Source organism: Felis catus, chromosome C2 (assembly GCF_018350175.1).
Source record: "Felis catus isolate Fca126 chromosome C2, F.catus_Fca126_mat1.0, whole genome shotgun sequence".
Classification (NCBI taxonomy): domain Eukaryota; kingdom Metazoa; phylum Chordata; class Mammalia; order Carnivora; family Felidae; genus Felis; species Felis catus.
In genome coordinates, this window is record NC_058376.1 from 4643978 (window position 1) to 4665773 (window position 21796).

The window sequence follows — 21796 nt, forward strand, 5'->3', positions numbered from 1 at the left end:
ACCTCCAGAGGGCCTCCCGCTGAGCCTTCAGCCGAGAGCTGACAAAATTGAGCGGAGGGCCCAAGATCCACTTGAAAGGCCTAGAAGGAACAGGGCTTGGAGCTCCCGCGCAGAGCTGACAACTCTATCTACCGCCAACCGCTTTCTGTCTACGCCGTGTCCCAGTGGAAAAAAACCCAAACCCAACTCGCAGGGCATGAATCAGAGTACTAAGGGTCTCTCCTCCATCACTGGGAAAGGAACCATAGACCGCACAGCGCTCTGGTCTGATCTTAGAGGCTTCAAAGCAACACGGGCCACGGGCACCTGGGTGGCTCAGTGGGTTGAGCGTCCCACTCTTGGTTTCAGCCCAGGTCCTGATCTTGTAACCGCTTTTCTAGAACGCGGGGATCGCGTTCTGGCGGATGGAACCCACGATCAAGGCTGACAGCAGTCCCGGCACCCGGTTGATGAGGTCGAGAATGAAACCAAAGGAGTCTGGCTACCCGGGAGGGGCTCCTCCGCAGGAGGCCCGTTTAGACAAACATCCAATATATCTGGAGGCAGTTTATCAGCCTGATTAGTAGCCAAACACATTCCACAAGAGGCCCTGAGATTGGGAGCCTGCTTTAGGGCCATTCACAGCTGGATGCAGGGTACCTCAGTCTACCTGTTCTGTTGCCTGCAGAAGACAGGACTTCAGTAGTCAGTAGGGGACTCTGATGAAAAATAGTAAAGGCAGAATTCCATCATGGTCCAAGCCACATTCCGACGCATATATAGTCCTTACAGACCACTTCCTAGGAAACAGTCCTTGGCTGGGTTTTAAATCGGTCGGGTCCTAGTTTCGGCCGGCTCCCAGTGGAGGTCCCAGGGCCAGAAGCAACCAGACCAGGGACGTGGAGGGGATCACATCAGACCAATGAGGAGGAAATCTCAGACGGCAGCCGTGAAGGTTGGCAGCCGTCCTGGTGACTTAGGTGGCTGTCCCGTGCCCAAGACAGACAACGTCGTACAAGGACAGGGATAAAGAGAGGGCATCCAGCTCCTGGGTCTTACTACCAAATCGGCCGGGGTCCTAACTTCCAGCCAAAGGGCGGGCTTTGTCCTCCCTGTGGAGCAGCCCTGGACTAGAGGATTGCAGCCCGAGCGATTGACATCAAAGTGTTCCATTAGGACCAAACTTCTCGAAAAGCCCCTGAAATGAGAGTAAAGGAAGAGAGAGGACTCACCTAGTTCGCACCGAGGCGCAGAGCCCAGAGGATGGAAAGGCTCACAGCCCCACGTAAGGGCGCCGAAACAATGAAATTACGGAGTGGGGTTCGTGAGCCAACGGCTAAGAAAGAATTCTTGCGACGTCTGGTGCAAAAGGTGATTGTCCTCCAGCTCGGGGACAGGACCCAGGGGCGGAAAGAGCTGCACCGGGCTTGTGAGGAGTGACCGGCGATCTACTTCTAAGTTAGTGGGGGTGAGGGGCGGCGTAAGTCTCTAAGGAACTTGGAAGCTAGGCTTTCAGGACCTTGAGGGGCTCGCTGCTGCCAAGATGAGGTTACCTTCGGTCTTTGATAAAACAAAACCACCAAGGCAGTAAGGCAGCCAGGAGGTCCCTGAGCAAGGTCACACTCGGCACGTGTCAGTGTCAGTGGGCTGCGAGCTGTAAGGAGATTTAAATTTAACTTCAGCTACATTTCTCTTGCCTTTGTTTCCCTCATCAATCTCGGGGTTCCCGGGATCAAGCCCCACGCTATCAACACAGAGCCTGCTTGGGATTCTCTCTCCCTCTCTCTCTGCCCCTCCCCTGCTCCCGCTCTATCTTCTAAAATAAAAAAAATAAGCATTAAGGAAAAAAAAAAAAAAAAAAGCAAGACAAGGCAGGACTCTAACTTAAATGTGGCCCAGGAACACATCTCAAGCATATTTGCAGGAATACAGGAGTATTCAGCACTGTTTTGGATACCTGGACCCAATTTTAACAAGCTGGGGCTTAAGTCACCAACAGACAATTCTCACACCCCAGCTGGGTGTCCACGAATTCAACTCAATTCTGACACTGTCTACCCGGAAGCAGCATCAGATCCCACGGGTGAAGGGCTCAAGTCCTACAAAGCTGTCCCCCAACCCCCGACCTTCAGACATCAGTTAAAAGCCCAGGTTGTTACCTATGCTTCTGACTGATGAACTACAGACTGGAGGTACCAACCACCCCCACCTTGAGCTTCACTCACTTGCTAGAGAGGCTCACGGAACTCAGAGAGACTGGGTACTTACTGAATTACTGGTTTACTATAAAAGGACAAAACTCAGGGGCAGCCAGATGGAAGAGGTGGCCAGGGCGAGGTCTGGGGGGAGGGGGAGGAGCCTCCGTGCCTGCAGGTGACGCTCGCACCATATTTCCACACATCTACCTGCCCCGAACCCTCTCCTTTTGGATTTTCTTTTTTTTTTTTTAATTTTTTAAAAATTTTTTTTTCAACGTTTATTTATTTTGGGGACAGAGAGAGACAGAGCATGAATGGCGGGGGAGGGGCAGAGAGAGAGGGAGACACAGAATCGGAAACAGGCTCCAGGCTCTGAGCCATCAGCCCAGAGCCTGACTCGGGGCTCGAACTCACAGACCGCGAGATCGTGACCTGGCTGAAGTCGGACGCTTAACCGACTGCGCCACCCAGGCGCCCCGTCCTTTTGGATTTTCATAGTGGGTTCGCTGCACAGACCTGATGGATGAAGTCACTGGCCAGTGGAGATGGCTTCAGTGACCAGCCCCTCCCTCCCTGGAGGCCAGGGGGAGGCACCGGAAGTTCCAACACTAATCACAGGCCAGCCCCACCCTTAGATGCTTTCCAAAGTCACCTCACTAACGTAACAAAAGACAACACTCCTTGTTGGAAATTCCCAGGGTTCTAAGGAGCTCTGTGCCAGAAATGGAGGCAAATACCAAACACATATTTCTTGTAAACTGTAACATCACAAGCATCCAACAAGGTGAAATTCCCAATGTCTGGCCTCCAATCAAAAAAAAAAAAAAAAGAAAAAATCACCAAGTGTGCAACGGAGCAGGAAAACACAATTCATAATTCACACAGAAGTAGAAAAACACAGTTCATAACAAGGGGGGAAAGAATCAATCCTATGAAACTTGGCAAGGAATGACACCCATGGTGGAATTCGTAGACAGGATATTAAAACAGCAACCATAAATGCATTCCACTCAGGACGCTGGAGGGAATATCGGGCGTGAATAGAGACACCATAGCTATAATCACGTCAGACGTGCTAAACAGACAGACAGAAGCTATAAGACCGAAGTCAAATTTCTAGAGATGAAAACTGCACTGTGCAAGAGGGGAAATGCACTGCATGATATTAATAGAATATGTATCCGCAGGAGAAAAAGACCAGTCAACTTGGCAACTTGAAACTAACCATGAAACACAGAGAGGGCAAAATCCTGAAAACATAAACAGAGAACGTCGGTAAACTGTAGGGCCACACTCAGAGGACCCAGATGAGGGGAGGGATGGGAAGCAGAAAACATATCTGAAACGATGATACCCCAAACCTTTCCAAACTTCAAGGAACCAGCAAGGTCACAGATCCAAGAGGCTCAGAGATCCCCAAGCATAAGAAGCACGAAGCAGATTACACCAGTGAACTGCTGAAAACCGGTGACAAAGGGAAAACCTTAAAAGCATAGAGAGCAAAACGAAACATTCTGTACAAAGGAACAAACAGAATTAGAGCGACTTTCATGTCAGGAGTAACACAAGCGACAAGACTGTGCGGTGACAGCATTCAAGTGCCGGAAGGGAAAACCTTGTCAATCTAGAACTCCGTACCAAGCAACAGGGTCTTTCAAAGTGAAGATAAAGATGTTTTCCGACATACACCAGCTGCAAGAATTTATCACAAGAAGAGACACGCACAGCCTTAAGAAAGAAGGAAATTCTGGGACACCTGGGTGGCTCAGGCAGTTAAGCATCCTAACTCTTGATTTCAGCTCAGGTCATGATCTCAGGGTCATGAGAACTGAGCCCCCACATCAGGCTCTGCACTAGCAGCAAGGAGCCTGCTTGGGATTCTCTCTCTTCCTCTCCCTCTCTCTCTGCCTGTCCCTGGCTCTCTCTCTCAAAATAAACTTCACACACACACACACACACACACACACACACACACACACACACACACGGATAAACCTGGAGGACATTATGTTAAGTGACATAAGCCAGACAGAGAATCTGGCTGGATCTCACCTACACGTGGAATCTAAAATAGTTCAACTCAGCAGCAGAGAGTAGAATTGTGGGGGTAGATCTTAAGTGAAGGAAGGAAGGGAAGAAAGAAGAAAGGAAGAAAAGAGAAAAGAGAAGAAAAGAAGGAAGGAGGGAGGAAGAGAAGGAAAGGGAAGGGAAGGGAAGGGAAGGGAAGGGAAGGGAAGGGAAGGGAAGGGAAGGGAAGGGAAGGGAAGGGAAGGGAAGGGAAGGGAAGGGAAGGGAAGGGAAGGGAAGGGAAGGAAGAAGGAGGGAGGGAGGAAAAAGGAAAGGGAAGGGAAGGGAAGAAAAGGAAGGAGACAGTACCTTTGTGAGGTAGGTGATGGATATGTTAGCTTCCAGGGATCATTCCACAACATACACATCTATCAAAGCATCAAGTTGTATACCTTAAATGCATATAGCTTTCATCTGTCAATTATATCTCAATAAAGCTGACCAAAAAAGGAGAAAACCATCACAGCCAACTGCACCAAAACCACGGCAAAGCCAGCCCTTCGAGCAGAAATCGGTGATGTCGGATGGAAACTGGGATCCACACAAAGGGAAGACGGGCCCAGACTCGGTGACCACACGGGCAATTATAACGTCTCTCCTTTTCATTTTAAACACTGAAGATAACTGGCTGAAAGCAAAAATAACACCAGTGTAGGGGGCGGTTTCTAACACATGCCTAAGTAAAACGTGTGACAGCAACATCGGGGGACAGGATGGTGAGGCACCATGCAAGAACACTGTAGGTCCCTTTCCTACCCGAAGCGGTCCCCTGTGTCAATCAAAGCCACAGGCTACGAACCCTGTACCACCACCACCACACAATAGCCACAGCTCATAAACTCGCCGAGATCAAGAGAAACAAAAATATTCAATCCAAAGGCAGCAGAAAAAGGCGGGGAAGGGAGAGAAGAGGTCAACAGAAAACAGGTAGCAACGCGGGAACAGCATTCATTCCCACATGAATCATCACATTAAATATAATCTAAGCCGGGGGTCGGCAAACATTTCTGGGAAGGATCGGATAGCAAATGTGTTAGGGATTTTGGGGCCGCCTAGGATTCCTGTCCCCTTCTGTCCTGATTATTTTCACACCCCTTTAAAAATGCAAAACCGGGGCGCCTGGGCGGCTCAGTCGGTTAAGCGTCCGACTTCGGCTCAGGTCACGATCTCACGGTCCGTGGGTTCAAGCCCCGCGTCGGGCTCTGTGCTGACAGCTCGGAGCCTGGAGCCTGCTTCGGATTCTGTGTCTCCCTGTCTCTCTCTCTCTGACCCTCCCCCGTTCATGCTCTGTCTCTCTCGGTCTCAAAAATAAATAAAACATTAAAAAAATAAAAAAGAGAATAAAAAAAAAGTAAAACCATCTTCAGAGGTCGTAGAAAAAAACCTCCACCCGCCAGATCCGGCCTGCAGGCTGCCATCTGCCAACCTCGGGTCTCAACGCCCCAGCGACAACGCAGACACCGTGGAATTAGATAGGAAGCAAGACCCGACTACTTGCGACCCGTAAGAAGCCCACTTTAAATACAAATACTCAAATACGTTGCAAGTCACCGGGTGGAAAAAGATGGGTCAGGCTAACGGTAATCAAGAGAAATGCAGTGGCCGTGTCAGTCATCAGACGCCGCAGACTCAGAGCAAAGAGGACTGCCAGGGAGGAAGGCACTCATTTCCGAAGGGTTCAGGTTCAACGCACGAACAGGGCACAGCCATACTAAGGGTTTACGCGCCTCCTAAGAATTTTGAAATGTAGCAAACAAGAATAAGGAACCTGCAGAAGTTTAGGGAGACCTGCCCTTATCATTCTCAGCAAGAGCGCACGCGGGCAGGAAGTGAGTGCGGGTAGAGGCCACCCCAGCAGCACGACCCGCCAGCTTGACGTCACTGGCAATTACTCCGCCCACGCGGCGAATATTTTTTTAAATTTTTTTTTAACGTCTATTTTTGAGAGAGAGACAGAGAGCGAGCAGGGGAAGGACAGAGAGAGAGAGAGGGAGACACAGAATCTGAAGCAGGCTCCAGGTTCTGAGCCATCAGCACAGAGCCCGATGCGGGGCCCGAACCCACGAACCGCGAGATCATGACCCGAGCTGAGGTCGGACGCTCAACCGACGGAGCCACCCAGGCGCCCCGAAAATACCTTGCTTTCAAGAGCACATTTAACCAACACAGGCTACATTCTGGGCCAGAAACAAGTTTCAAGACATTGAAAAGAATTCAGTTCAGGGGGGCTTGGGTGGCTCAGTGGGTTAAGCGTCTGACTTCAGCTCAGGTCATGACCTCACGGTTGGTGAGTTCGAGCCCCGCGTCTGGAGCCTGCTTCCGATTCTGTGTCTCCCTCTCTCTCTGCCCCTCCCCCACTCATGCTCTGTCTCAAAAATAAATAAAAACACTTAAAGTTTTTTTAATAAAAAAAAAAAAAGAAAAGAATTCAGTTCATACTGTGTTCTCTGACCACAGTGGAATTAAGAAGTCAGAAACAGAGGGGCGCCTGGGTGGCTCCGGCAGTTAAGTGTCCAACTCCTGACTTTGGCTCACTCAAGTCACGATCTCACAGTTCGTGAGTTCAAGCCCCACACGGGGCTCTGCTTGGGATTCTGTCTCTCTCTCTGCCCCTGCCCCGCTTGCGCACGCGCGGTCTCTCTCTCTCTCTCTCTCTCTGAAAATAAGCCTAAAAAATTAAAGAAAGAAAAATCAAAAGAACGGGGCAGTCAAAAAAGTATGTCAACGAACAGCACACATGATATGATTTCACTTAGGTTAAAAGAGAAAAACCAAACGACAACAAAACCAAAACCAAGCCCAGATCTCCAAGGTAAGGGGGGGGGGGGGGGGGGGGGTGATTAATTGATTCTAGCATTTGCTCTTTGCTCTTCAAGATCATATACATTTTTCATATATACACAGATACAATAAAAATACATAAAAACCCTCAACCAACTCATATTTTCTTCCATGTACACGTATTCCTTTTTTTAATCAAAAAACATTTTTTTAAGTTTTTGAAAAAACAGCACCAATTTAAGGCGGCCGGTCAAAATGTATCATCTGGAAACAGATGCATCCTCACGTATTCCAAGCAGCTGCTTCACGTTAAAAGTCGGGCGCCCCTCTGGCTCAGCCTGGCTCAGCTGGAAGAGAGGGCAACTCTTGATCTCGAGGTTGTGAGTTGGAGCCCCACGCTAGGTATGGAGATTACTTAAGTAAATCAATTTTTTTTTTTTTTTTAAATGAAGGGACGGGGCACCTGGGTGACGCGGTCGGTTAAGGGTCTGATTCTGGATTTCCGCTCAGGTCACGATCCCATGATTCATGAGTTCAAGGCACACATCAGGCTCCGTGCTGACAGGTCGGAACCTGCTTGGGACTCACTCTCTCCCTCCCTCTCTCTCTCTCTTTCTCCCCCCCACTCTCTGTTCCTCCCCCACTGTGCTCTCTCACTCAAAATAAATAAATAAACTTTAAAGTAGTTTACAAAAATTAAGGGAAAGTTGATTTAAAATTACTTCTGGAGGGTATTTTCCATTCACTGGATGATCTGCACATTTCTTATATATACTAATTATTCTATGACCATGGAATAGATTTTAATTTTTTGTACTGAAATTATGAGGCCATCCTACATACTGGTTAAGAGCATGGACCCTGGGGTCAGACTTCTGGGGTTCAAATCCTACTTCCCACGTATGAGCTGTGTCACCTTAGCCAACTTCCTCAACTTCTTCGCCCCTCAGTTTCCTTATCTGTAAAATGGGAGATGGCAATGGTACCCACAAATCAGTCTTCATGAATGGGGACCAAGCTAATAGAAGGCACTTAGTACAGTGCCTGGGGTAAGGGCAGTGCTTCCTAAGCATCACTTGTTAATATCTTGTTATTTTAAATCTTTCATCAATGTCTTGGGTTAAAATTGTAACTGTGTTTTCTCGGTTCTATCTTCCAGAAGACCCAGTTGATAATGAGCACCCGCGGAAGATCCATCAACTTACCAACTATAAAAATTATCATGGTTGGGGTCTTTTCTGCCATGGCATATAAAATAAAGTGATGGGACCGAGATGCCTTTCGAGCAGCCGTGGTTCACTTGGAAGAACATTCTGGAGCTCCAGGACAGGCATTCTAGACCCAGGGCCATTTTGTGCTGCAACTACACGAAAACCTCTTACTAACTACCCCAGGCCTCCGTGTTCTTTTTTATAAAACAAGGAACGGAGACTGCATGATTCATGTCTTTGGGGCCCCTTGGCTTTGCAATCCTTTGATTATATTCTAAGTAGATGGCAGGGGCCTCGCTCTGAAACTCTGTTCTTAACAGCTAACTTTCCTATTTTTAAACATGAATATGTACCAGATGATCCACTTTCAACCTGCACAAGGAAATTCACAGCGAAAGGACTGCCACAATCCATGGTACGTCTCAAGTTGTAAAAGCTCAACTCTATACAGCTCTTGGGTGTTAAATGTCTCAATCTATAAAAAGACATGAGTGGTATTTCAGAAGCTTTGGATACATTAAGAGAGATCTGTCAATCTTAACGCTCTGTTATCCTTCTAGCTCTAGGACACTTGGCCCAGCCAACACAGAGGCATCTGAAAGTGCACCGGCCTTGAACGTCTGTCTGTCTGCTGCTGACTCGTGAGACTATCTGTACGCCGAAGCCCCAGGCCGGCCAGCACTATGACCCGCGGTGACCACCGCCGTATTTATCCGGCTCTGATCTGAGACCAGAATAGTGATTCTTTGTAGGGGTTGGGGGGGGGGGGGGTGAGGCGAGGAGAGGCAGGGCAGCACAAGAGAAGCATCTGTGGATCTTTTTCCAAAATAACCATCACCCTCCCACCCACCACCATTCTGATACACCCTGGCTGAAAAAGGAGGGGAGGGTGTGGGCCATCATGTATTTTAAAAAGCTCCCCGGCAAAGTCCTCAAAGAGCTCCCACTCGCTGCTCTGCTTCCCACCCTTAGAGACAAGCCGAATCCCATAGCGGAGTGTGGTGTGACAAACACCAATTATTACGGAAACCCAATAAAAGACATCAAGAGAAAAGGGAGGCTCCCAAAGGTTTGGGCTCCACCAAGTGCTAGCTGGCACCGAGAGAGAACGTCCTCCTCCTCCCACACATAGAAAAGACGATAAACTCATATTTTTAAATATGTAGATGAGCCCGGAAATAGGTGCTAGAACTGGGGATCCAAAGCCCAGGGACAGGGGTGCGGAGGGGGATGGGCAAAGACTTGACCCCGGCACCACGGAGATGGCTGGTAGAGGCTGGCTCGCTGGGGGAGGGAGCCGGGAAATTTCTGCCAACCAGGAAGCCAGACTCACTCTGCCCGAGGTCTGGGGGCCGGAAGGGCAAGGAAGAACCTCCGGTGAGAAGCAGAGCTTCCCTGCCACCGCCTGGAGCAGGGCTGGCATCGACATTTACACAGCTTGGTGTAGAAATCCTGAAGTGCTCATCGCCTCACACTCAGCAGAAACAAATGCAAAATTGGTTTATGGCAACATTTTTACAACCCAAGGTGCACTGAACTCTCTCCAAAGGGAAAAAAAAAAAAAAGGCTTTCCCACTAAAGATAAGCTCACAACAAGTAGCTGCAAACCAAGTAAGAAAATCTGCCACGAGAGAACAGCAGACACAAAACCAAAGAGATCAGCTCTCCGTAAACGATAGGAAAACAGAATATGCCGGAGATTACACGATAGCGGTGTTTAAAAACTCACTAAAATACTACCAAGGCTTTTTAATCAGGCTGATTGAAAAGTTCATAAAGGAAAATAAAATTGAGAAAGAACAGCGGGGGGGGGGGGGGCGCCTGGGTGGCTCAGTCGGTTAAGCGTCTGATGCTTGATTTCGATTCAGGTCATGATCTCGCCGTTCATGAGATCAAGCCCCTCATCCAGCTATCGGCGTGGAACTTGTTTGGGATTCTCGGTCGCCCTCTCTGCCCCTTCCCCACTCATGCATGTGTGAGCACATGCGCACACAACTCTCTCCTGCTCTCTCAAGAGCAATAAATTAAAAAAAAAATACTGTAAGATATATCGATTGAACAGAATAGAAAATCCAGACATACAGACCTATCTCCCCAAATACTTACTGGAATTTGGTATGTGATAATATTCAAATCAGTGAAGAAAATGTGGATTATTTGGAAAAATGTTATAGGAACATGGGATAATCATATGGGGGGGAGGTTTAATCCATACAAACTATGTCAAGGTAAATCAAACATAGAAGTACTTGTACAAATCACGAAATAATTTCAATAAACAAGGTCATTTAAAATGTGGCTTTAAACCTAAGGGCCTTAAAGGAAAAGACTGACATATTTAAATACATGAAAGCATTTCTTCAATAAAATCCATTATCAGGGGCGCCTGGGTGGCTCAGTCGGTTAAGCGGCCAACTTCGGCTCAGGTCATGATCTCGCGGTCCGTGAGTTCGAGCCCCGTGTCGGGCTCTGTGCTGACAGCTCAGAGCCTGGAGCCTGCTTCAGATTCTGTGTCTCCCTCTCTCTCTGCCCCTCCCCTGTTCATGCTCTGTCTCTCTGTGTCTCAAAGATCAGTAAACGTTAAAAAAAAAATTGAACAAAATCTATTATCAGCAAAGTTGCTAAATAATGTAGAATTGAAATACGGATTATAGCTTTTTTCCCTCCAAATAGCTAATTATTCCATTACACCACAGAGATTCTACAAATCAATAGAAAACAAGTAAAACCCGACAGGAAAAAAAAAATGGGGAAAGGATATGAGTGCCTAGTTCACAGAAAATGAGAAACAAATGCCCTAGACATTTACTTATAAAAATAAACTCCACCTCACGCATACAAAGTAATACAAATTAAAAACTACACTGAGATAACCTTCATCCATCAGGTTGGCAAAATTCCCAAAGGGGTGACAACACCTTGTTGGTGACGCCGACTGGAGACTCAGGCCACGGTATACATTGCTAGACAAATGGTACAGCCAACGCAGAAAAGAGCACAACCTCCTTAGAAGGCGATGTGACGACACCCATCAAGATGACAAAATATTAGGGCACCTGGGGGGCTCAGTTGGCTGAGCGACTGACTTCGGCTCAGGTCACGATCTCACAGTTCGTGAGCTCGAGCCCTACCTGTATCGGGTTTGCTGCTGACAGGGCAAAGGCTGCTTCAGATCCTCTGTCCCCCCGCCCTCTCTCCCCTCCCCTGCCTGCACACTCTCTCAAAAATCAATAAACATTAAAAAAAAAAAAGATTCTTATATGTTTATACCCTTTAACCCCCAGCAATTCTATTCTACTTTCGTATGTGAGAATAAACACAGACAAATGGGATCCACTGCAACACTGTCTATAACAACAGGAGACTGGAAACAACTTCAATGTATCCATAAGGAATTGTTAAATGAATTAGAGAAGCGCAACAGAAGATTACGAGGCTCAGAAAATAATGGGGAGAGGGGGCGCCTGGACGGCCCACTCGGTTAAGTGTCCGACTTCGGCTCAGGTCATGATCTCGCGGTTCAAGAGTTCGAGCCCTGCATTGAGCTCTCTGCTGTCAGTGCAAAACCCACTTTGGATCCCCTGTCCCCCTCTCTCACTGCCCCTCCCCTGCTGGTTCTCTCTCTCTCAAAATAAATAAACTTAAGAAAATAATGAGGGAACACTTGAAGTATTTATAATTGCCTCTAACAGCGCGGGGCACTATATAATGCATTGTAATTTGAACATGATCTGGCCGTTTTCAAAAATTAGATAAAATAATGGAGATAAAGGGAATACAAGTCACAACAATATTTACAGAACAAAACTTACAGAAAAGCACACTTGTCTCTTTGAAAAAGTACACAGTGGAATTGCCAGAAATGAAAAATACAGTCGATGTAATTAAAAGCTCACTGAATAGTTTAAGTGGTCGACTGAACACAGTTGAAGAGAGAACCAGGGCACTACGGGATGTATCTGCGGAAAACTACACAGAATACAGCAAAGATAAAGAGAAGAAAATATGAGTGAAAGGTCAGGGGACATGGAAGAAATAAGGAGACATCTCGAAATTTATCTCAGGGGATCCAAAAGAAGTAAAAATGGCTGTGAGGTAATAGTGAAGGAGAAACCAGCTGAGAATTCTCTAGGATTGATGATAAAAAACACGAATCCTTAGATTCAGAGAGCACAATGAGTCTTGAGCAAGATGAAAAACAATCTATATCTACATACACCATGGTGAAACTCCAGAAGGCTAAAAATTTAAGCTAAGTCTGAACAGCAAGCAGAGGAAACAGAGGACCCTTTTTGGTACAACTGAAAGTGACTTTTCATCAGCAGTAATGTTGGCCAGAAGACGTTGAAACATCATCTTCAAAACACTAAGGGAAAAACGGTCACCCTAGAATTCCACACATAGTTAAATTATGATTCAAGAATTGGGGAAAAATGAGGGGCACCTGAGTGGCTCAATTGGTTGAGCATCCAACATCGGCTCAGGTCGTGATCTCACAGTTTTTGAGTTTGAGCCCCGCATAGGGCTCTGTGCTGACAGCTCAGAGCCTGGAGCCTGCTTCGGGTTCTGTGTCTCCCTCTCTCTCTCTGCACCTGCCCTGCTCATGTTCTCTGTGTGTCTCTCTCTCAAAAGTAAATATTAAAAAAATTTTTTTAATTTTTGAATTTTTATTTATTTTTGGATGAGAGAGAGAAACAGAGCATGAGCGGGGGAGGAGCAGAGAGAGAGGGAGACACAGAATCAGAAGCAGATTCCAGGCTCTGAGCTGTCAGCACAGAGCCCGACATGGGGCTCAAACCCACAAACTGTGAGATCATGACCTGAGCCAAAGTCGGACGCTCAACCGACTGAACCACCCAGGCGCCCCCTAGAAATTTTTTTTAACTTGGGGGAAAAATGAAACTTAAAAGAAATCCTAAATTACATTCTTCAGCATAAGGAAAACTGCTGTGTCATAATGTTTATCCATTTTCCTTTGTCGGGCTTTGAACAGTTTTTAGTTTGATGAAAATGGCGGTTTTATGTAATAATGTAATTACTGAATGATGTGCTTTAGTTTGTTTTATGAATAAAGCTGCTTCTGGTCAGGTCTTTGGGTGGAAACACACATTCATTTCCTCACTGCATCTACCTAAGAGTGCCGTTGCTGAGTCATAGAGTAGGAATATGTTTAACATTAGCAGAAAATGTCAAACCGTTTTTCCATTCATACTAAACAATTTCAGCAAAGTGAGAATCCCTTAACGGAGGATTAGAAGGGAACTCCAAGAGCCTACTCCATGCACCAGACTATAGGACTGCTCTCACAAAAAATCCAAGTGCCTCTAACAACTATTTTAAAAGGAGAATTTAGCAACGTGACTGGATAGAAGATTAATATACAAACAAACCCTATGTTGCCTGTACACCAATCAAAATAGGTATCTGAGCAAGAGGTATATGCATAAGAACTTCTTGAAGAAAACTGCAAAAACTCTGTAGGATATAATAGAAGACCTAAACAAGTAAGACTTAACACATTCAGGAGGAGAAGACTTGTATAATAAAGATTTGATTTGGGGGCGCCTGGGTGGCTCAGTTCGAGACCCGCGTCGAGGCTCACAGCTCAGAGCCTGGAGCCTGCTTCAGATTCTGCCCCTCCCCTGCTCGCACTCTTGTCTCTCTCTCTCTCTCTCTCTCTCTCTCTCTCTCTCTCTCTCTCAAAAATAAATACACATTAAAAAGTAAATAAATAGAGATTTGATTTCTTCTCAAGTTAATCTGTACATCCAGTGCACTTGCAATCAAAATCCCAATAAGGTTCTTCAGAGATCTTGACAAGCTGAACAAAAGGACAAAAGTAGCCAGGACCATCTAAAGAAGAATAAGGAGAAGAGGTGAGCCCCTGCTGGATATTAGGTCTTGTTATAACTACAGATATTAAACTATATGTTATACCACAGGGGCAGGCAGCTACACCAGTGGGATAAAAGAGAATGTTCAGAAATAAGAGATCCAGGGGCACCTGGGGAGCTCAGTTGGTGGAGCGTAAGACTCTTGGTTTTGGCTCAGGTCATGATCTCACAGTTCGTGGGTTCGAGCCCTGAGTTCAGCTCCACACTGACAGCACAGAGCCTGCACAGAATCATTCTCTCTCTCTGCCCCTCTCCCACTTGCGCTCTCTCTCAAAATAAATAAATAAACTTAAAATTAAAAAAAAAAATAATAGATCCAGATTTATACTGGGTCTTGGTATACAACAAAGATGTTATTAAAATTATTTAATTATTTAACTTGAATCTAAACCAAACCAAGTTTATAGAAATGTGAGGTTAAATGAACATGTTAAATGATACCATTAGGAAAAATCCAGACAAATCTAAATATATCCTACAAAACAACGGGCTTTTGGGAAAAAAAAAGAACAGCTAAGAATACCATTTGGGGGGTAACTGAGGAAATCTGAATATGGCCTAGATACTACACAATATTACAATGTAAATATTGTTGGTTTTTTAGGAGTCATAATGGTATTATGGTTATATACGAGCCTGTCCTTAATTTTAAGAGGTATTTGTGGATGAGGTATTATGGAGTAAAATATTTAGGAGTAAAATGTCATGATATCTGCAACCTATTTGCAAATGGTTCCAACAAAAACTACATACACACATACTAATATGCATCAAAATATAAAATTATTAAATCTGGATAATGTGTATTTAGAATGTCATTATTTTTAGTCTTTTCTGTATATTAAAATTTTTTATAATAAAATATTGAAAATATCCGAGGAGAAAATATATTCCATAAATGGTACTGAGAAAATTGAATGCCCTTATAAAAATTAGATTCCCACTTCACATTATGAGAAAATGGGGGGGGGGGGGGAGGAGAAGTATATAGTATCTCTAGAAAAAAAAATCTCTATTTTCTTAGATTAAAGAAAAATTTCTTAAATAAGGTACAGAGTAAAAGCTGTGAAGAAGAGATTGGTACATTTTATTTCCCTAAATGTCAATAAATGTAAGTGAAAGCTAATAAAAACAAGTAAGAGAAATCCAGAGATTAGCAGATATTTACCACACATTAGCCCCCCAGAATTAACAGATCAAATATTAAGACTGTGTAGCCATCAATAAAAAATATGGTAGAAAAGTGTCCATAAGCTATTAGTAGAAAAATTCACCATAAGAGAGAAAGCTCAGACACCCCGAAAACATCCAAAGTTGCATCATCTCAGAAGTAATCAAACTGTGACACTATTTCACACATATAGATTGGCAAAAAGCAAAAACAAAAACAAAACGAATAGAATAGAATAGTTTGAGGAAATGAAAACTCTTGTAGAATCCTGATGGTCCAGCTACCTTGAGGACAAATCCAACAGCAGCCAGGAATTCCAAAGACTGGCATACCAAACCATCTAGAAATTCCATTTTCAGAAGATCTCATTCACAGGCAGAAAGATGTTCGCTGCAGTAGTGTTTATAACTGCAAATATTAGAAATGATCCAGATGTTAATCAAGGCAGGACTGGGTAAATAATCTGGGTATATTCATCCAAGAGGATACTATACAGCAGTCAAAATCGGTGATCTCCCATCAACACGGAAAATCCAGTAAATGTAATGCTGATCGATAAAGCAGGTGGACAAAGGATATATATTATTATCTATAGTACTGTGTAGCATTCACATACATTTCATTTTATTATTTTTCAATAATTGTTTCCTTAAATTTTTTTAATGTTTATTTTTGAGTGAGAGAGAGAGAGAGAGAGAGAGAGAGAAAGAGTGTGAGTAGGAGGGGGGCAGATTGAGAGGGAGACACAGAATCCGAAGCAGGCTCCAGGCTCTGAGCTGTCAGCGCAGAGCCCCACGTGGGGCTTGAACCCACAGACCGCGAGATCATGACCTGAGCCGAAGTCTGACGCTTAACCGACTGAGCCACCCAGGCGCCCCCGTATACATTTTAAAACACCAAAACCCCACAACCAACCAACCTATGTTGGTTGTTATATGGTACTTATTTACAGGTATATGGGAGACAGCTTCTAAGGTGACGCCGACGATCCCTGCTCCCCGGTGTTTACGCTTGTGTAATCCCCCTCCCACAGTGCACCAGGGTGGTTCTGTGCGACCAACAGAAGAGGGCGGAAGCGACAGTATGCCCTTTCAAAATTGGTTGGAAAAAAGACTGTGGCTTCTGTCTTGGTTGCTCTATTGCCCTTCTACTCCCTGCAATCGCTTGCTCCCGGGTGACCAGACAACTGTCCTAAGTGTGCTCGGGGAAGCCTGGTGTGAGGTCCAAACGGCAAGTAAGGTCCGGTTGGCAAGGTCCAACCACAGGAGTGAGCTTCCAAGAGTCCCCTCCAGCCTCACGAGAGACCCTAGACCACGAGAGACCCTAGACCAGAACCACCAGCTAAGCCACTCCTCGGCTGCTGACCTTCAGCACCTGCACAAGGTCAAGTACCGCTAAACTGGGGGCTAAGTTGTTACCAAGCAAGAGATGATGAATGCAAGGTACTCATACCTGTGTAGTGAAATGTTACATGCGTAGTAATTATAAGAACGTACACGGGTTTCAAGCTAAAGGGTAATTCTGGGGAAGGCAGTGGGGTGGGGTCTCTAACTCCATTTACTTTGTTTCTATGACACATTTTTGAAGAAAATATGACAAAAACGTTAGCATTTGTTAAATCTGGGTGTTCCAAAAGTGTGTACAAAGCACATGATTTCCTGTGACTTAAATCATTTTCTTTGTTATTTAAAGCAGGTTATGAATTAAAAATAAACACTTCTAGAAAGAGAAAAAAAAAAAGCGGTGTCTCTCTTCCATTTATTACAGCCCCATAGACCACTGTCTGGCTCCTAATTGCAGCTTGGAGGGAAGGAATTACTTTAATGGCTAAACGGTTTGCACGGGAGAGGAGACATATCTGCATGTATTCCCATGGCTGGTGAAATCAAATGTTTAAGTACCAAAACCCTAAATATATATTTTTTAAATAGTAACAGAAAAACTTCTATAAGCGCACCTACCAAAGGATTCATGCTGAAATGCAGGAACGAATGTTGCTTTGCCTGGAGACGCTTCATACTAAACTATTTCCAACAGCAATTCACTTAGGAGACACGGTGATTCCGCTCCCTGCGGAATTAAGTGGACGATATACGGCTGTTGCCATAGCAGCCTCTACTTTAATGATATTTAACAAGAGAACAGAAATTGTGAGGAAAATTGCCTTCGTTCTTAGTTCTCTGGGTTATAAGAAGTAAAACATTCAGGGGTGCCTGGGTGGCTCCGTCAGTTAAGCGTCCGACTTCGGCTCAGGTCACCATCTCGCGGTTCGTGAGTTCGAGCCCCACGTCGGGCTCTGTGCTGATGGCTCAGAGCCTGGAGCCTGCTTCGGACTCTGTGTCTCTTTCTGTCTCGGCCCCTCCCCCACTTGTGCTCTATCTGTCTCTCAAAAATAAATAAATGTAAAAAAAAAAAAGTAAAACATTCACATCCAGGAGACAGAGTAGCATCTCAGATTATACACTCCCAGGTAGTGCCCAGAGAAAGGTCTCCCCCAGGGATACCTCACAGGCTAAAAACAGGTAATGCGCTCTCAAAGATAAACATTATCTCAAGGACTCTGAGCCCGCTCACCAATAAAGTCAGAGAAATCTGCGTTAACGTTTAAGAAGGTATTTGCAACAAATATGAACGTGGTGTTGGGTATTTTCTTTTTTTTTTTCTTATGTTTTATTTTTGAGAGAGAGAGAGAGAGAGCAAGTGGGGAAGAGAGACGAGGGCGGGGGGGGGGGGGGCAGACAGAAAATCCAAAGCAGGCTCCATGCTGAGAGAAGAGAGCCCACTGCGGGGCCCAAACTCACAAAGCATGAGATCATGACCCGAGTCGAGGTCGGACGCTTAACCGACTGAGCCACCCAGGTGCCCCAGGGTGGTTTTTTTTAGACAGCACATGAGTAGGGCCAATATTCCGGATGTAAGTTCTCCTTTCACTATTTCTCTTCACCCACTCTCCAAATTGTTATGTTACCCTTCAAGAACGCCAATGTGTCCAAACGAGGCTGTGAGGCACCATGACACATCACTGACCTGCTTTCTTAACCAGGATCCCAATGTTACGACCACGATTTGGGTAGCAAATAATAACTGAAACCTCCCTCTCCGGAATAAATCAGCGGAGATCGTTTGACACTCTCCCCCAAATTCTCCCGTTGGTTTTAGATCCCAGGGAAGGTCTGGTCAGGGTCGAAGCGACCAGCACAGTCAGCCTTCCTGCCCTTCCTGTCGCTACGTCTAGTGCCTAAGGATGCTTTCATCTAACCCACACACCTCCACCCCTGCACTGCATGGTGGTCTTGTATTTCACCCCAGCCTCTAATTTTCTTCGGTTCCACCTCCCTGTTGCCCACTCTTTGGCTGCCTCACGTCTGCTTAGTTTTTTTCCTCTCCCTTGGCATGTTACCCACCAACTCTGAATCCAAAGTGCCAGGATTTGTGAGTTCCCTGGAATCCTACCCAGAAGCACCGTGGCACCCGGCCACTGCCTGCTCACGCGCTCTCCACGCGTCCGGGCGATTCCATCCCATGCCACGTCCAGCCCTGGCCTTTTCCACACCAGCTTGGGCTACTGCTAGACGTACTCGACCCCCCGCCCCCACCCCGCTAAACCATGCGCTGTGCGGACACCCCATTCTAGCAAGTTGTTCATCTACAGACATTCTCGAGTTTGGGGGGATTACCCGCCCATCATCTTCCCTGTCCTCTCCTGGTTTCTCTGAACACCTGCCCCACTCTCTCAAGCTCAGCTCTGCAGAGCCACGCTGCTGACTCACCCTCAAACCAGCTCTCCAAAAGAATTCTAGGAGAAAAACACGCTCCTTGATCTCATTATTTTAGGATTTCAAGAAATAGCAATGATAGGCACGGACTTATTTCACAACGAAGATTTCTTGGAGGGAAAGAAAAACACACAGCTTACCCATGAATCTGCTTTATTTATTTTGATCTCACTGTCAAAAACCCCGTAATTCATCCCCAAGTCCACGTATGTTTATTCTATGGTGTGAGATACCCTTTTTTTTAATGTTTATTTATTTTTGAGAGAGAAAGACAGAGCGAGAGTGGGGGTGGGGCAGAGAGCGGGGGAGACACAGAATGTGAAACAGGCTCCAGGCTCCGAGCTGTCAGCACAGGGCCCGACGCGGGGCTCGAACCCACGAACTGTGAGATCATGACCGGAGCCGAAGTTGGAATCTCAACTGACTGAGCCAGCCAGGCGCCCCTTTGAGATACCATTTTAAATTTAACCCGAGAGACAACTATCACGATCACGCTGACATTTACAAGCACTTCCCATGTGTCAAGCACAGGACTAAACGTCTTACGTGGATTGTCTCGCTTACTCCTCTCCACAATCCTACGGTACGTCTTACTGGTAAGACCGATCAGTGACGACAGGCCCGCACCGAACAATTCAGTAGCAACTGACACGCTACCAAGAATCGCTTCCAATAAAGCGCTCCGGTTAGGGTCCTCTGTCCAACGCACGCGTCGCTTACCTGCACAGGGGCTTGCCGCAAAGCCCACCCTCTTCCGAGCTCTGTCAAAGACCACGTAGAAGCCCTCCATCACGGTAGCACCGATCACCAGCGCGTTGGTGGAAGGTGAGATGCCGAATCGGTAACATTCGTAGTTCAGGCCAGCCCCCATCATGGGCTGGATGTAAAGCTACATAAGAGGACAGAGCAAACAGACAAGGAGGGGCATGAATCGGGCAGCGTCGCGGAGCTGTCGAGGTCACGCCGCGTTCGGAACGCCCGCCCCCGCCTCCCAGGTGCTGTGGGGCGATACACGGTGGGGTGGAGTGGGGAGGGGTGCGGGGGACATCACCCTGCCATCCAGAAGCTGAGAGCACAAGCGTGGTGATAAGCATCGTTGAAAGTGACGAAGGCTGAAAGTGACGAAGGCACGTGCTCCACCTGAAACTCCACGGGGGCGCCACAGTGATGTCCGGCCGGCCGGCCGGCCAACCAGCCAGCTGTTATTGACAGAGCACTTGGCATGGCTTAGATACTGCCTCAGGGCCAGCACCACAGGGCTGAAGGACACCCCGTGCCTGCCCCCTTGAAGCTCCCCATCTACGGAGGAGGCAGGAGGTAAATGCGGAGTCGGGGGGAACCGCTCCGACAGGCCCCTCCACGGCAATGTCGCCCAGCGAAGTCTCCCCCTCAGACCTCTTCCTTCGCTTGGCTTCTGAGAAAGGGTTCTCTCCTCTTCCTCCCAACTCACCGGCCGCTAATTTCTTCACTGCAAGCATCGGAGAACTCCAGGGCTCTGGGCTCTCCTTCTGGCTGTCCCCCTGGGTGACCCATGTGGCCCCGTGACCCTAAGCACACCCCTGGGCTCTATGCTGACCCCCGAATCTTGACCTCCAGGCAGATCTCTGCTGCCATAGCCACACTCTTACGTCTTCCTGCCCATTCGCCACTCAACCGGCATCTCAAGTCGAATATTAAAAAAACTGAACTGGGAACATTTCCCCCAAATGTGCCTTTTGTTTGAGGTCTTCTGTCTCAGTAAATCCGTGATTCACCCAGTTACTCAGGCCCTGCAACACCGGGCCAGGATCTCTTTCCCTACACAGCAGGCCTTCCGCTGAAATGGAATCCGAATGCAATCATCACTCCCATCCCCATGGCTACCGCCCAGTCTGGACCATCGGCATCATCTTCTCTCCCGAGCAACAGCAAAGGCTCCTCACTGGCCTAGGACACTGTCCTTGTCATCCTCTGCCAAAGGGAGCTTCCAAGGAGGCAGCAAGGCAGAAGCAGGAGGATCTATTCCCTCAAAGAGAGAGAAGCCGTCAGAGTCAGAGAGAAGATCTAGCACACCTCGTGGAAGAAGGGTCTGTCCTGGCTGAGGGCCATTTCTTGCAGGGGCTGTGAAGTTCAATAAACACAAACATGGCCCTTGAGGTCCTTGGGGGGAGGGGGAGCAGGGCACGGAGGGGTGGGGCACGAGTTCCAGAGGAAATGAGTCAAAACTTAAAACAATCAGAGAGCAAATCATCCTTGCATCAGTAAGAAGGCTGCCTTTGTTCTTTTAACAGCAAAGTATTCAAATGCAGGCAACCGAGAGAATACAGTGGCTTAGTAACACAAAATACCAAACATTTGGAAAATAAAGCGTGAGATTACAACAGGAGTAGGAAGAAGGACCTTCTTGTGAGTACTGAGCGGCCCTAAAGGGCAAAAGCACGAGGGAAGATTTGGAGGGAAAGGTCTCGAGCCCTGGGCTTTGTTGCCAGAAGGAGTGTGTGTGTGTGTGTGGGGGGGGGGTATTTTCAGAGGGTGCAGCAGGGAGGGGCTGTCCCAAGGAAGGAATGGTTTGCCTCCCGGCTGCACCCCGACAGCAGGAGGCAGGACAGAGCACCAGCCACAAGGGGCGACGACACGAGAGTAGGAAAGGAAACCAGAGAGTCTCTGATCCAACGGACCCCTGAGGAAGAGGAACATCACTGCCCCGGTCAGTGCAGAGAAGGCGAGAGGGAGGGCGGCT

General features: G+C 46.9%; 1 protein-coding gene across 4 annotated transcripts in view; it reads right to left on the bottom strand.

Annotated features, from left to right (window-relative positions):
- Positions 1 to 21796, bottom strand: part of BACE2 (beta-secretase 2) — a 113431-nt gene that overhangs the window by 27393 nt on the left and 64242 nt on the right. For 3 of the 4 annotated variants that reach the window (XM_045036592.1, XM_023238716.2, XM_045036593.1), the window contains exon 8: positions 19798 to 19966. The exons of the other annotated variant lie outside the window; for it this stretch is intronic. In XM_045036592.1, the coding sequence (XP_044892527.1) occupies positions 19798 to 19966 (169 nt within the window). The remainder of the gene's footprint in view (positions 1 to 19797; positions 19967 to 21796) is intronic. 4 annotated transcript variants of the gene reach the window in all.